This window comes from Malus domestica, chromosome 12 (assembly GCF_042453785.1).
Source record: "Malus domestica chromosome 12, GDT2T_hap1".
Taxonomy (NCBI): domain Eukaryota; kingdom Viridiplantae; phylum Streptophyta; class Magnoliopsida; order Rosales; family Rosaceae; genus Malus; species Malus domestica.
Window position 1 is genome coordinate 26,191,662 of NC_091672.1, and position 16,520 is coordinate 26,208,181.

Sequence of the window (16,520 nt, forward strand, 5' to 3'; positions counted from 1 at the left end):
ACTTCAGTTTGCCATTATCAATCCAGCTTTGGACGTTATCACGAAATACGACGCAATTGTTTGTCGTGTGTTTGCTCGAATTGTGGTATTTGCAATACACATTTCCTTTAAGCTCCTCGGCCTTATGAATGTTATGACCAGGCCGAAGCTTAATGATTCTTGCTGATAACAGTTGGTCAAAAATTGCGTCAGCCTTGGTAATATCAAAAGTATAAACCTTTGACGGTTTCGATGTTCCTTCAGTGGCCGAGCGACTTTTGGCTTCTCTAGAATCAACCTGAGTTAATGCCTTGCAAATGTATGGTTTATCTATTACTATCTCAGCCGCATCCACACTAACACATTCATCCTCGGTTGATGCATAATTGACAGTAGGGTTCTTGTAAATCGTTCCCCGAGTTGGAGTCTTCGAAGTCTTTTCCTCGCGGAGCAAATAATCGTACTGCTCGACATGCTGGGCCAATTCGTACATGTCCCGAAAATTTGCCCCCAAGAATTTCTTTTTGTATTCGACGTCAAGACCATTCAAAGCAAGCCTGACAAATTCGACTTCGGGTAAGGGCACTCGGCACCAATTCCTAGCCGATTTAAACCTAGTAAGATAATCCATTGGTGACTCATCAGACGCTTGAGCCATCCGTGCTAATGAAGAAACTGACATCTCCATCCCCGGCCGATAAAATTGCTCGTGGAACTTCTCGACCAACTCCTCCCAGTTTTGGACGGAATTAGGCGGGAGATTGATGTACCAGGCAAATGCCGAGCCGGTCAATGAAAAATTGAACAGCCGTAACTTGTGGAAATCACTATTCACATCTCCACATTGCGCGGTGAAACGAGCCACGTGCTCCAACGAAGACAGGGACGATTCACCAGCAAAAAGACTAAAATCTGGGATCTTGAAGCCCTTCGGGTATCCAAACGTCTCCACGTAAGCTGGGTATGGATGAATAAACTTGGGAAACTTCGGCCCTTTCTTCATAGCGGAGTCGATCATCCGCTGAACTTCGGTCATATCAACAGATGCTGCTTCGACCCTTTGGTCGGTCCCGTCTGACCTACTGTTCGACCCTCCTCCCTTCTCTAAGTTAATTGTTTTGAGCGGGGCAAGAATAGGCCCGGCCGGTACAATCGGTGCCGGGTTGTTTTCTGGTAAGCAAGTTTGGCGAAGATCGAAAGGCCTGCTGCCACCAACTTGGCTAACCAGCATTTCGAGCAGTTTGGTTTGCCGATCATTGGCACTGAGTATCGCGTCCTGCAGCTTGTCAATGCCTCGACTGAACGTCTGCTCGACTGACCGAGACTGCTCGTCCAGTCGCTTTCGGAGGAACGACCTCGTTGGTGGGTCTGTTCCTTCACCACCATCCTCATCACATTCCTCTATTATCCCTTCATTGAGAACGCATGTGTTTCTGTTTGGGATCTCTAAACCACGGAGTTGACCGCCGAGATTAAGTTCTCTCTCTCGGCGAGTCGCGCTCGTGGACTCAGGTGTACCAACGCTAAGGGGATTCTGCGCCTGTGGCACACTCTGTCCTATGCTCTGACTCGGTAAATCGGCTGTCGACTTTCCCATAGCTGTTTTTTTTTTTACCGATCGTGTTTCAATTGGCATGAACTTCGTAGTTTAGCACTGGGTCCCACTGGGCGTGCCAAAATGTTGACCCTAGAAATTACAAAGCCTACGTGGCGCGCAGGCCGAATATATTCTAAGCTAACTACGTCCTTCGGTGATTGCGGGGCGTGCCAACTCGTCGGCCGAGGAGTAAATTTGTTGATGTTGCGTTGAGCGCGCTGCTGACTTCTGTGTCTTGCGATTGCGGCCGAGGAAGGAACAATTCTCGGCCTCTTGGGCTCTCGAGCCTGAAGACAAGGCTGCTAATTTGCGAAGTTCACGAACCGAATTCGGCTTACAATGTGCCGAATGTAATAACTGTAACACCTCACCTCGCCGAGAAGGCTAATGAGATGACCTCGACCAACAAGGATTCGAAAACCCTTCTCGACCGAGACTTGGATAGGCAGTCGACCGTTCTCGCCGCAGTGCTGTTGATGCCAACGAAAGATACTGCGAGACCGACCGACTCTACGGTGACAGAGCTATCTATGCCGACTTAAGATATCACCGGTTGCTTCCACAGTGCTGTTGATGCCAACGGAAGATGTGTCAGCGAAAAAGGAAAAGAAAAAGATCTCAAGTTGTGAGAGTTTGCGCAGGGCAATTTTGTATTGATTTTTGTGGGGCTTTTCCATTGCTGAATGTCTTGTATTTATAGTAGCAGAACACCGAGCCCGAGTTCTAATCCTATTCGAACTAGGTTTCCTTCTCCGGATTAACGTTACCTCAATCAGTCCTACCTCTGCTAGGACTACGAATCTAGTCCTTAACTGAGCCGGATTCGCCTTCTAGTTTTACTGATCTCGTCGAGGGTCCCTATTGTATTAGGACTCGACTTGCACTCTGATTTAACCGATCTAGGCCTAGAAGCCCATGAGCTGAAGCCCCCATGACTTTCTCGCCGTAGTCTTCCCGGGCCGAAAGTGATACCTCCCTCGGCCCAAACTGCTATTTTGGGCCCAAACACATGTATTTCGTTTGAAAAATTTAAACAAATTATTTAGAAGCAGTTGGATAACTATTTCGTTTTCAATGAAAACTCGTATTGTAACTACTAAATGAGAACATGAAACATAATGAGGTATTATATTATTCTCTTTCTCAAAATATTTTCAAATGCCACTACAATTTGAGGAAAATCATATAAACTTCGCAGAGCAAAAATCTTGAAAAATATCACTTCTTATTTTCCTCTGTAACAATTTCGGAATTGGAAGCAGCACAACTCTCCGGCTTCTGCGGTGAGTTTTCATCCACAGATTCCTCCATATCCTCCTCCGCTTCCACCTCCACTTCCTGATCAACAAAATAATCAAAGTAAGTTTAACATAAAACACAATTAATTTCACATCTGATCGAAGATTAAGGAAAATCGAGATTGTGATTCACCTGAGATGGCGATTCATCGGCCTTCTTTTCTTCCTCCTTCTCCCTGAGCGATCGAATCGGCGATACTTTCTGCTTCAAAACACTCAAAATTAAATACAAATTGAAGGAACATAAAAGGGAATGAGTTCAATCGGAGCTTACAATTGATTGAACATGGAGCTGGTTCAATCGGTAAATCCGATCGAGCTCGGTCTCGAGCATCTTCTGGATCTGCCCTCTGTTTTCGAGCTCCTTCATCTGTATTTCCATCACCATATCCCTCTCCTTAAGCATCTTCTCGGTCTTCTCTCTGTCCGATTTCATCCTCTCCATCTTCTTCCTGATCGAGCTCAGCTCCTCTGCCAGAGACGCGTCCATCGCCTCAATCTTCACCGGAGTCGCATACATTGGACGGTTCTCCTTATTTGAATCATCGCCAACGCCAATCCATTGGTGAACCGGCTTGATTTTGAGATCGGAGTTTGTCGAAGTCACCGGAGCTTTCTTTGGCTGGAGCGGCGTCCGGCCACTTTTAGGCCGAACAATCTGGTTCCCGGCGATTCCGGCGACGGAAGATTGAAGCGCCTGCATTGCTTTGGTGGATGTGTGAAAGATGCTATGGCGGTTGAGGTTGTTATATTTGAGAGAGAGAAAAAAGGGTATTGTAGAGAGAGAGAGAGAGAGTTTGTTTGAATTTGAAAGTGGGAAGGCGTTAGGTGCTAACGGCTACATTTTTAATTTGCGTTCAGAATGTTTAAATATAAATAAGCTCCAGATTCCAACGCTGATTAATTTATTATTTTATCAGGATATGATTGCGTGGCAATCAATTACGAAAGACACGCTTATGGCGGGACCCGCACGCTCATTAGGTCCTACCACGTAACGACGCGTAATTATATAGAAGGCGGTAAAATTAACTGTTTCAACAGTAATATGGATATGGCCCATACGGAGGGTAATTTTGTCATCAGAAGAAATAGAGGAGTTTGCAGAGTAATAATCACAGCCCTCATTAAGGATTTTCTGCAACCATGTCGCGGATTTCAAGAGTAATAATCACAGTTTGACTGGTCTGAGAAATTTTCGCTGCGTCCGAAATAAACAGTACATCACATGTCATTATACAATTAGAGTTAATTTTTTTTATTTTTAAGTATCATTTCAATTGTATAATAATATGTGGTGTACTGTTTCATGTTTCGAGTACACTGAAAAAATCTCTCAAATTGTTCAATCTGTAAATTGCTAAAGTTGAATGATTTTAAATGATTAGTTTAGTCATTTAGTACTACGGTATAGTGGTATTCATCTTTACTGGTAAATGAGAAGTCTTAGATTCGATTTTTGTCAAAAGAGAATTTGAATTATATTATTGATAGCTAATTATGAGACTAAACATATACTCTTTAGATAATATCAATTGTTCAAAAAAAAAAAATGATCAGTTTGAATTTCTACTAATCAGTTGATCACAAGGAAGATACATGCTTGGTTTTGCAGGGCCGTCCAATAACAAAGCGGTCGGGACTGTAGGACCGTTCGTTTAGATGCCTTTTGTGTGCTTGGTATCGCTGAGGGCTAGATACTAGGCGTTCGGTATTGGTTTGGTTTCATTAGATCTGAAGATTTGACACTTTTTTCCCGACATAGTGACTACGATGGGTTCGAGCTGTGCATCTTGCGGTGGTGTCTTCACCATTTCGGCTTGCTTACGCGATGGGCGAAGATTTGTTTAGGATTTTTAGGTTTTTTTGTGTGATCACTTTTGAGCCTCTACAATTGGGCCTTAGCTTTTGAACTCCTATGTAATTTTTTGCTTTTGATATAGATATGAACCTTTACTCATGCATTTTGTGCATATGTGACGTCCTGTCTATACTGATTCTTTTTTTTTGGCTGTTTTATATCTCGTTTTTACCTGCGGAGTCTTTGTAATTTGTCCTTCTGGACTTTGTTATAAAAATTCCCTTTGACCAAAACAAAAGAAAGTTGTCACGAGTGGAGCTGAATTAACCAAAATACAGGGAGGTTATGTGTGTAAGAGAGTGGAGAGCCAAAGGACGAAGCATGTTTCTCCGTTAAGTGAGCTATTTCTACTTGTAGACAAATCATTGTTTGATATATGTATGCTCCTCTTTTTATGTTTCTAATAAGATATATATACGTGTCAGACTATGATTTTCAGCACTCCAAAATTTTATGTTGAAATCTACTCACAATGTTATTTAGGTTGATATCTACAAGAAGTCAATAAAAAGCTATGAGGATCAGAAGTAATCCATTGGGAGGTCCCAATCATCATTGCCATTGGTCTTGCTTTTCCTGGAATTGAACTTCTGGTCACCAAAATTTCTTCTTCTTGTATACTTATCCGATCTTACAGGTCTTTCAATGTCGGAATACTCGTCGAGATCATCTATAGAGCTTGCAACATTTTGGCTGTCCAAGAGACCCTGTTTTTTAACATATGGTCACATAAATCCCAATGTCAGTCTCTGTTAATTTACATGCAAACAAACTCACTGGACTAGATCCGTTCATGATTTGCTCAGAAGCCTCAATTACTGACATAGGGCCGTCGAATGGGCCAAACGGCACAATTATAGAACAAAAGTAAATGGAAACCAGAGTGCAGTAAGAAATAAATTTCTATGGTTGAACATGTCTATGCCCAAGAAAATGAGTTAAAACATCTAACATGAACGGCCACAATTCCTTTTCAGTTTACCATACTTGAAACGACAACGAGTGATCTCAAAAGTTAGTCGCAAGTATATTATGGTGGTAAGTAAACTGTCATATGCAGGCATAAAACTTGGTCGCAAATAAAGCAAACTACAAATCAAGACTAGAGTTTTATTGTACAGAAAAGAAGTACCTTGGTCAGCCTGTGTATGCGCGAAGCTGCAGCTTCATGCACAATGACAGCATCAGACACAACTTCCAGCACATCCTCAACAAACAGCGCATAGGTACTCACCTAAAATTAGCTGGAATTAAGCTTTGCAAGTCGAACAGTTCATAAAAAACCCCTAGACATGCAAGCCAATCGAGTTCAAATGGTAGGAACTTTTCAAATATTTAGCCTTTGTTTCATTAATCCATAAAATTTCATTTCACTTACCAAACTTGATGGAATATAGGAAATCCCAAATGAATCAAGTTCAAGAGACTCGACAGCCCCTGAATTGATGTTAAAACTGTATCCCCGCACCTAGAAATGCCGCATTAAACGAGTTAGATGGTTGAGGAATCAGGAAATAAGTATGAAGACATTAGTGCAATATAGAGTACCACCTTTCCAATTGTTCGTCGACCTGGTGTTACTACTTGGTATCCTACCTAGCAAATCACAACTTAAGAACTCAAATTGTAAAACATTGATACTAAAAGATATTGAACAAGGTACACGATACACCCAACACCTACATATAATGATCAAAATAGCATTTGATAAGATAAGTTATCACTGAACACATTTACTTGAGCTTTACCGATGCAGAAAACTAATCTAACCATGCAGGAAACAAACACAGAAATAAACTCCATTTGAAAAGAAAGGAACAAGAGTGGACGCTCTTATCAATCATATACATATATGTCACGGGAGACAGAACATACCAACGTTTCCAGTCCAACAATCTTAAATTCATCATCATCAATCACACTCTCGTCCTCGACAAGCACAACATCACCAACCTGTAAAGAACAATATATTGAATACCTTTTCCATAAGAGAAGAATGTTCATAGAGTACAAGCATGAAATATATACCTGTCCCAAGCAAAATGTACCTGGGTAATATCGTCGAGAAGAAAACGTTCAAACTCTCCCGAAAGCAAGTTTCGCCTCACTTCTACAAACTTTACCATCCACTGCGAAAAGAAGAAAAGAGTTATAGGTTCAACTTACAAACTGGAAACAAAATTATCAAAGGATAGGAACTTTTTATCATGGCATATGAAAACCGAAAGTTTGTTACTTACTGAATTGGTATTCACCCAAAGCTGAGAGACAAATCCCAAGCTGAGAGCACTTTGAATACAGATAACTTGCTTTGCAAGAATATTGGACCTCCTGATTACCTGCCGCCCTTTTCTTAGTCCAACTTTTTCATCAATGCGCTTCAAATTATCCTCCTTCTCCAACCCATCACCGTCCGCACCCGCCATTCGGACCTGATTCTCGTCTTTTACGCTCTCATTACTCTTCCGATTTCGGTTCTCCTCCCCCGAACCGCCCTCCGATTCCAGAAAATTTTCTGAACCCAATGAAGCATTGGATTCCTCACTGGGATCAATCCCATGTCGCGCTACTGACTCAATTGCCTCACTTTCGAGGTTGAAGAGGTTTTCCCCTTTCTCCTTAAACCCTAAATCGGCCGGAATCCCAAAATCAGCTATCGGATTCTCGCTGGCCCTTCTGCTGAGGAACAAAGACCTCCCATTTCTGGAGTTTGTGAGCTCTGAATTCGTGAAATTGGATGGTTTCGAGCAATTTGGCGGGTAAAAGTAGGGATGCGGTTGGATACGGGAGCTCCAATACGTTCTGGTAAACCCTAATTTTGGAGATTTTGTGAGAGGAAAAGATAGGGGGAGGGAGGGAAGACGGTCACACATGGTTAACTCAAAACACTCCACTGCAAGTCTGCAATGGAAGTAGTTGGTATTGAGGTGTGTGTCGTGTGTGAGTGATTACGATGTCGCTTTTGTTGGTGTAAGGAAACGCCAAGTCGTTTTTGTGTTCTTCACAGTTCACTTCCTTTTTTTTCTTAACTTATTTATAGACTAAAACACTTCGATCCAACCATTAAGATCTAATATAATTACATCTATCTATATAAAAAAAAAACAAAAAAAAAATCCTATGGTCCAAATTCAAATCCAATGGGTAAAATAATTAAAAAATTTCTTTCAGGTGTTTCATATTCTTTCTAGTATTCTATGAGTTTTATAGTGTCGATTTAATGATATTCCAATATTTATCAGAATCTAAATATTTTTAGGTTAGAATATTCATAAAATCAAATTAGCCTACATAATTCTTTTTCTTTAAAGTTACTCTTAGAAAAAATTATCTTAAATTCATTATTTAACAGTCTCATGCTAAAAATTTAACTAAAAAAATGTTGAAGCAGAAAATCTGTTTCCAGTTAAAACCTAAATTTTCTAAATGAAGAAAAAAAAAGCAAAAACTTTTCAGTGTGAAATTATTTTAATGCTCAGATATATTTTTTCTTTTCTAATACTCTCTCATTTATGCATAAAAGGATATGATAATACTTTTATAATTTTTTTTAATAAAAAGGATTCTATTCTATTAATGTGTCAACACAAATATAACATAAAATCTCTATTTATTTCTCATTTTTAACAAAATTATTTTTCCTTAATAATTATCTCAATTTCCCTTTTGATATTCTTCAATACATCCAATCTGAATGGTCGAAAATTAGAAAAATATGTGAGAAGTAAAAAAAAGTGGATGGATATCACACCCATTAATTTATCCGAAACAACCAAAACCAATCTTCAACAACTGCAGGAAACCTCTTGCTATACTTCTTCAATTAATCACCAATATGATTCGATGTCGATTGTGTACTTTGAAAGTTAAGCCTTCCACCATTAACATAGGGGTCTTCCATAACTAGAATGTTGTTGCTCTTTTGTGTCTGAGTTGTTTGTTGTCTTTCCCTGTGTGGTTTAGGCTTTGGTGTTTAGGCCATCTCCAACCGAAGGGTCCAGAGGGCCGAAACTAGCCTGAAAACCGTCTCTAACCGAGAGCTAGGCCAGAGGGCTATGGAATCTGAGAGGGCCCCACAGAATAGGAAAGGGCTAGAGGGCTGGTTGCATGTAGCCAGCTAGCCAGCCCGGGTCTGGCCATAACAAATGGAAATCCTGTCGATTATAACCGACAGTAATGCATTTATACTAAATAATATGAACGCATTCCTGTCGATTATAACCGACAGGAATGCTGTCACAGCCCGTCGCGAATAATTAATTTTTGATGACGTGAAATGATAATTTTACCCTTGGACGTTAAAGTGTATTGTGTGATTTAAGTTGGATTTGGATCCATTTATTATTTTCCCTAAGTTTTTGGACCCAATTGGAAGTAAGGGAATGGTTGGTTTTGATGGGTGGCTTTTGGACCACACACATACCTTCACTCTCTCTCTCCCTCTCGGCATTTTCGTACGGACAACCTAGAAACCATCCCAAACCTTGTAGATCAAAACCAAGGTAAGCATTTTTGTGTTCCTTGTGACCTCAGGAATCTATTGGTACAAGTTTTAGAACCTAAAACCTTCGAAAACCCCGTGAAACCTAACCCTCGATTTGTGCATTGTTCATGCACACATAAATATGTTGTTTTTAGGGAATTCTAAGCTCATAGTGAGCTTTAGGAGGCCCTAAGGAAGCTCGGGGTAGTTTGTTGGAAGAGTTTGGACGTTGGAGGGCCGAGATCGAAGCTTTTCAAAGTTGACCGGATTATCGAGCTTCCTCAGGTAAATTCTAGTGGATTTCAAGGCTTAAAAATGGTATAACGTGGTTCTACACGTTGCTAGCTTTCCAATGGTTCAAATTTCATAAGTTTTGGTGAAGAAATGAGCGAGATTAAAGAGTTTGAAAAATTGCCCAGTTTCCGGCGCCAACGATGATTACCAGAGCTGGAGGTAGGAGATGAAGGAATATTCCGTCAAGTATGACGGAATATTCTCACGCCGTTAGTTAGATTTAACGGTAACAGTTAGAAGTTAACGGAATATTCTTGACGGCGTGGGGGGGGGGCGCATCTGGCCGTGCCATTGTCGGCCCGTGGGGGCGCGTGAGGCTTCCAAAAAATTTTCTAAAAATTTGGGGATGATCCTGAGGTTGTGTAGGTCACTGTGGTATATTCATATACCCATTTTAAGCAATGTATGAGAAGTTATTAGCTAGTTTTGCCTATGTGCTTTAAAATAACGTTTTTATAGTTAATTCGCATATAGGTGAGACTTATCCCGAGGACGAGCGTATCCAAGGGTGACTCGGGAGTTACGACCCATCGACATACCAATGAGTGGGCTTTTGGTTTTTAATATATATTTATATACTTGATATTTTCCCAGAAAAATATGTTTAAATGATAATATGCCATAAATGCCATGCATATACAATTATGTTTCGTGTATGAATTGGTGTGTGATACCTTATATATTTAAATGTGGTGCTGTGGAGGCACATGTAAGTTTAGGTAAGTCATGTTTGGTTATGTGAATCATCGATGATGTGATATGTGATTGAATAATGTTGAGCTCATAAAACTGCACCTAGAGTGATTGTGATTTAGCCAGAGATATGATGTACATACCTATTTATTTACGTCACCTTCCACACTATATGCTCATACTGGATCCAACTTAAGTGCACAGTCTTGTCGTACATACCTTATTTATGGTTCCGACTCGTAGGTGACTAACGATTTATCGCCCGGCTATTATGAGAGAAAAATTGATCATAATTATATTACACCCAATCTTGTCGTACATACCTCTTTTTAGTGGTTCCGACTTATGTGCAGTATATTGTCGTATAGGTCATTGTAGTGACTCTGACTAGATTGACTTTTGAGCTTTGAATTCAGCCGTACAGACTACCACAGGAGTTCCGGCTAACATATCATATTTCTATGAAATTATTCTTACCATAATTGCTTACTCTGTTATATCTTGGCATGGCATGCATATGAATATGATTATGTGAAGCATGAATTGAATTGATATGAATATATATATATATATATATATATATATATATATATATTACGTATATGCTTATATATTGATCATGGGAAAAATTATACATGTTTTACAACGAGGGGTTAGATATATAGATAAATGAAATGGTTTTGTAAAGCATTTGTTTTTGCCCACTCACGTTTTCTGTTTTGCGCTCCTCCAGGTTTTAAGTAAGCTTGCTGTTAGTGGCTTAAGGACGTCGGCTGTTCTGACTTATCTAAATAATAGTAGGATATTTCTGGTACTGTATAACTAGTACTTGTCATACTGGACTACACCTAGACTTATGCTCTGATTATGAGTGTTTACTGTTGTAACTAATTCCTAGCACTTTCTGTTTAGTAGTGCACTCTAGTAATTTGGTTTTTAATTGTTCATATATTTCTTATCTCTATTGCTTCCGCACTGTGCACATGGCTACGTCACTCTCACGTGACGGCTAGCATGCCTTGATCTCGGTCGAGGTGTGTCAAATGCTTTGATTTTATTATTTTTTTTACAGTTTTATTATTATTTTTTATTTACAAAATTTTTTCCTATAACTTCTATTTTTCATATATATATTTTTTAAATTCTATTTTTTCTCATATAACTTTTATTTTACAAAATTTGTTTCATACATTTTTTTTAAATTCCATTTTTTTATAACTTCTATTTCACAAAATTTGTTTTATTTTATTTTAAATTCTATTTTTTCCTATAACTTCTATTTCACAAAATTTGTTTCATATATATTTTTAATTATGTTTTTTTCCTATAACGTCGTAAGCCATTATACAACATTAAATTAAATTAAGTAACATGAAACAACATACCAACATAAAAATTATACAACATAAAAAAAAACATTTAACAACAAGAAACTTAAACAATATTTAAGTTGTAGTTTTTAAATAATAAATTATGTTTAACGCTATGACCCTTTGGCCTTCGGTTGGAGACGGTTTTTTGTGACAGGGCTAAAACGAGCCCTCTGACCCTTTGGCCTTCGGTTGGAGACGGAGGTAAATATAATCTTGTACTGTTCATTAAAATATTAATATCTTGAAAGATCAGAGGGCTAAAACGAACCCTCTAATCAGCGCTCAGGTAAAGATGGCCTTAGGTTCTCCTTTTTGTTTGCTGGTGCCTTGAGCTTTCTTCATTGCCCAGTTTTCATTTGTTGTTCCCTTTGGGCTTTTGCCCTTTTAATATATTATTTACTTAACGAAAAAAAAAAATTCGTAGACGCATGGTCAAAGCACGCCTCCGAACCCAACAACCAATCGGAGAAAAGCATATTCCCATCCAGCTCCAGCTCACCTTTTAAAAAGCCGAATCGCTGCAACTTGGCAACTCGTCCGCCGACCAATCCCCGCCCGCCACGTCTCCATCGTCCAAATTCGAAGAACCGAAAAAAATTGGAAGGTTGGAAAATATAAGCGGCAACGCGCCCCCTACGCTCCAGGATTCGTGAAATCAGACGTTTCCAAAAAACCTCCATTGTTTTTGTTCCCCTCTCTCTCTCTCTCGTGCTTCGTCTGCACCCTTCCCAAGGTAAGCAAATCCAAACCCTTTTGGGATTTTCGTTGTACTTGGATTTCCGTTTTCTGTTTGGTTTCCGAGAAACGGTAGGAAAGTAACAGAAAGTTTGAGTTTTTTAGCCTGAAACAACAACAACGTGTTTTTAGATCTAAAGTTTCGTTTTTTCGGATTTGTCTGTGTAATTGCGCCGAGCTGTTTTGAGATCTGGTAATTGTTGGGATTATTTGCTTTGCTTTTGTTCTTGCCATGGCGGATTACACAATCTTAGCCTGAAATCTGAAAACTTTTGGATTCCTTGATTCGATTTCGACTTCCCAGTTTGGAATTTCTGCGATTTCGAATTCTGGGTTGTTTTTATTGTGATGCATTTTGCTTTATGCATTAATTTTTGGTTCGTATTATGTAATTCTTATCATATTAATATTGGTTCTGATTGTGTTTTTGAATGCACCAAATTGTATATCGAATGATTCGAATTCTCCATGAACTTTTTGACAAATCAAGTAAGGTGTTTGGGATTCCTCGATATGTTTTTGAGTCGAAATTTGGGCTATGGATGGAAATTAATTTTGTAGGGAACAAATAGTTAATGATGTTCTTGGGATAATATGGGAATTTTCAATAAGTTTTGGATTGAAATTAAACATCACCAATAAAGTGCCATTAACCAAATTTTTTATCTAGAAACAGGAACAAGAGCTTTGTTTGATGTGATTTATGTTATAAAGCAGGTCAAACTAAAGTTATGTTTGACTTTGGATTCTTGTATAAATTTTTCTAGTTAGTTTTGTTGTGAAGATTGTGCTATCATGCTAGAGACGCCTGTTTGTTTTCGAGTTGTTTTTGGTCTCATGGTACAAAGTTACTAACGAACTTTTTTCTTCCTTTGTGTTTGGTGTTAAACTCAGATTTGACAGCCTGATCTTCATGAATTCAAGAACTGCTGAAGCATCCGTGTTTTCCTGTAAATCGGAAAACAAGAATAACCTCTTCTTTGTCTGGATTTTGTTCTGTCTATTGCCAAAGTTCCTAGGAACCCCTTTTGCAATCGTGAACTTGGCAATTGACAGGATTCCATCTAGAGCACTGGCCGTTGAGACTTTTGGATAGGTAAAATCGATAGCAGGGATCAATTTAAGGGTCTCTCTGAAGTTAGCATCCCTGCTCTCTACTTGAAAACATGGTTTCCTCTCAGCTACCTGGTTTGACCAAGGCCCCCATGTGCAAACCAATTCAGACCCAGTTGCTTTTCCCCATGGAAACAGTGGATGCTGCAGCTTCAGATCACCTCGAGCTTGATTTTGATGATGTGTTTGGCCCTCTACCGGTTCCGATCTCAGTAGAAGTGAATTCGGCTAATTTTGCCTCGACTGAAGATGCTACTGAGCTTATTTATGACGATCCAGTGGTTATTCACAACCGATCACATTCGTTGGTTGGTCCCTCATCGTTTGTAAACCAATCATTGAAGCTCAGCAAACTGACTATAAGTGACACAGAAGATTCAGTGGAACTGGTAGAATGTGTCAAAGGAGATACCATCAAAGAATTTCAGGAACCTTTTATTGTTGATGGTGTCAACGAAAAGCCTCTTGAAATTATTGACGAGAACCCCATGAAGATCGAGAGTGTAGGCATTGAAGATTTTGAGGTTTTGAAGGTTGTTGGACAGGGTGCATTTGCAAAAGTATATCAGGTTAGGAAGAAGGGGACATCAGAAATATATGCAATGAAGGTCATGCGGAAGGACAAGATCATGGAGAAAAATCATGCCGAATACATGAAAGCTGAGAGGGATATTTTAACAAAAATCGATCATCCATTCATTATCCAACTTAGATACTCATTTCAGGTATTTCCTGCCCTGCTCTGGAAGTATTTGTTCGTATTTACCTTTTCTGTTCTGCCCTTCTATATCAGGCTTAAGAGAATCCATGTTGGGAGAAACAGTCTTACGAACCATATCTTCAAAAGATACTTTCAATTGATATACTCAATGTGCTGATTTGGTGACTTTCTTGATGATGACTAGAGTACTAACTTGGTTTAATTTGCTATGCAGACCAAATATAGACTATATCTTGTGCTGGATTTTGTTAATGGTGGTCACCTTTTCTTTCAGCTCTATCACCATGGCCTTTTTAGGTACCCTTGGTTTCAACTTCCGATATTTTGTTTATTTATGAGCTCAAAGATGCAGACACTTAATACTTAAGTTTTTCTTTTTTTTCAGAGAGGAGCTGGGACGAATATATGCAGCTGAAATTGTTTCTGCAGTTGCTCACCTCCATGCAAATGGAATAATGCATAGGGATCTTAAACCTGAAAATATCCTATTGGACTCAGATGGCCATGTACATTCTCCCTCTCTGTTTACTGCTCTGATTAATTGCTGCCTATGAATTGTAACTGACATCATGACCACTGGTTTATTTAACAGGCCATGTTGACTGATTTTGGTCTTGCAAAGCAACTTGAGGAGAATACAAGATCTAATTCCATGTGTGGAACTGTGGAATACATGCCACCCGAAATAGTTCTTGGAAAGGGCCACGATAAGGCTGCAGACTGGTGGAGTGTGGGAGTCCTAATGTTTGAGATGCTTACCGGAAAGGTTTGCATTTTATTCATTTTCTTCTTGTATATCACGATGATATAGGAAAATTTTCTTGATAGTCAGGTGGAAATCCTGTCTAAATTTGAAGTCAACAATCATTATATACGTATAGATATGACAAAACTTATTATATTGAAAGGGCATTGTTTGTTAAATGTATTATTGTTAGGAGGTTATCCGGGTTTGTTTCTTGTGCTACTGTAGTATTGTTTGTAAGTACTTTTTATGTTGGACATTCTCATCCATGATGAATAAACTTTTTTTTTCCAAAAAAATGAAATTGAAAAAATTATTTTGCTTGTCAAATAGGTAACCCATGCACTTTAGGAATTGTGTCCGTAGTTTTTATGTCAATCCGGATCTTATATGTTGGAACATTTGTTCTATGGCTAATATCATCTTAACATGAAATTAATTTTTCCCTTCTCTTAATTCTGCAGCCTCCTTTTACTGGGAACAGGGAGAAAATTCAGCAGAAGATAGTTAAGGAAAAGATCAAGTTGCCATCCTTTTTGTCAAGTGAAGCACATTCTTTGTTGAAAGCGGTATATATTCATTTACTCCAATCAACCTTTTCTCTTGGATAATTTCTGCTTTTGTACGAGATTACGTACTGCTACTATATGACTGGGCTTCCTTTGTATGGGATTACATTCTGGAACTATATGACAGTTTTCTTCTATCTTAATCTATGAACCGAATCTAGAACAATATCAAACCACTGCGTTATCACTTCAAGTAGTCCTCAAGATATGAAAAGACCAACATCTTTTATTTTTGTTTAGTGGGTGGCTGGAAACGGCAATGCTGATCCCTGAGTTTTCTTTTGAACCTTTCTAATTCATGACTGAGAGAACTGACTTTGCTGGTTACGTTTTCAGCTGCTACATAAGGATCCAAGCAAGCGCCTTGGCAGTGGGCCTTTGGGGAGTGAGGACATCAAGCGCCACAAATGGTTCAAGCCAATAAATTGGAAAAAACTGGACTCTCGGCAAATCCAACCAAGCTTTCGTCCTGAAGTTGCTGGGAAGCATTGCATTGCCAATTTTGACAAGTGCTGGACTGACATGTCAGTTGTGGATTCCCCAGCTGCTAGCCCGAATGCTGCTGGAAACCCCTTCACCGGCTTCAGTTATGTTAGGCCGGCCTCCTCTTTTCTCCAGAAATAGACCTCATTCCCTAGCATGTGTCATCCCAAGATGCAAGTTTTTCGACATTTCCTATCCTTTCCCTCATAGGATATTCTTAACTGTGAACTTATGTACGTTGCTTGAAAGCAGTATCCAGGAGAGAGATTTCTCTTTAGCAGTCCTCTCTTGAGATTAGACCATATGAAATTTCTGCAGACACGTCTGTAGAAATCTGAATGTTGTATTTCCTTTTCAGAATTACTATAATTATATCCGCTTTTTATTTAAATTCGCGACATATTAATGTTTTGGTAATATCACGGGAATTCTTATTAGCTCTCCAAAATAATCATTTGCCTCGTCTACCAATCATCATCAAGAACCAATTTTTTTAAAAACGATGTTATTTTCTCATGTTTTCTCTTATTTTCCATATTTTTTGTGCTTTTTGGGGAAGCAAATTTCACATGTGGA

The 16,520-nt window shown here is 39.1% G+C and overlaps 3 protein-coding genes across 3 annotated transcripts; 1 reads left to right on the plus strand and 2 right to left on the minus strand.

Annotated features, from left to right (window-relative positions):
* Window positions 1–2,685: 2,685 nt before the first annotated feature.
* On the minus strand, window positions 2,686–3,748 carry LOC103423520 (high mobility group B protein 13-like). Its single transcript, XM_008361605.4, has 3 exons — window positions 3,149–3,748; window positions 3,008–3,076; window positions 2,686–2,914 (listed from the first exon to the last, which is right to left on the minus strand). Exons 1-3 carry the CDS (start codon window positions 3,575–3,577, stop codon window positions 2,795–2,797), a joined length of 618 nt encoding a protein of 205 aa, XP_008359827.2. The 5' UTR covers window positions 3,578–3,748; the 3' UTR covers window positions 2,686–2,794.
* A 1,419-nt stretch (window positions 3,749–5,167) lies between these two features.
* LOC103430457 (uncharacterized) lies at window positions 5,168–7,666 on the minus strand. The gene is made up of 7 exons (XM_008368593.4): window positions 6,976–7,666; window positions 6,784–6,864; window positions 6,611–6,688; window positions 6,287–6,331; window positions 6,114–6,203; window positions 5,868–5,969; window positions 5,168–5,442 (listed from the first exon to the last, which is right to left on the minus strand). Exons 1-7 carry the CDS (start codon window positions 7,606–7,608, stop codon window positions 5,257–5,259), a joined length of 1,215 nt encoding a protein of 404 aa, XP_008366815.2. The 5' UTR covers window positions 7,609–7,666; the 3' UTR covers window positions 5,168–5,256.
* Window positions 7,667–11,948: 4,282 nt separating this feature from the next.
* On the plus strand, window positions 11,949–16,335 carry LOC103423523 (serine/threonine-protein kinase AtPK2/AtPK19-like). The gene is made up of 7 exons (XM_029089726.2): window positions 11,949–12,311; window positions 13,208–14,151; window positions 14,362–14,444; window positions 14,533–14,653; window positions 14,740–14,913; window positions 15,357–15,461; window positions 15,798–16,335. The coding sequence occupies exons 2-7, from the start codon at window positions 13,480–13,482 to the stop codon at window positions 16,083–16,085; spliced, it is 1,443 nt and encodes a 480-aa protein (XP_028945559.1). The 5' UTR covers window positions 11,949–12,311; window positions 13,208–13,479; the 3' UTR covers window positions 16,086–16,335.
* Window positions 16,336–16,520: the final 185 nt, after the last annotated feature.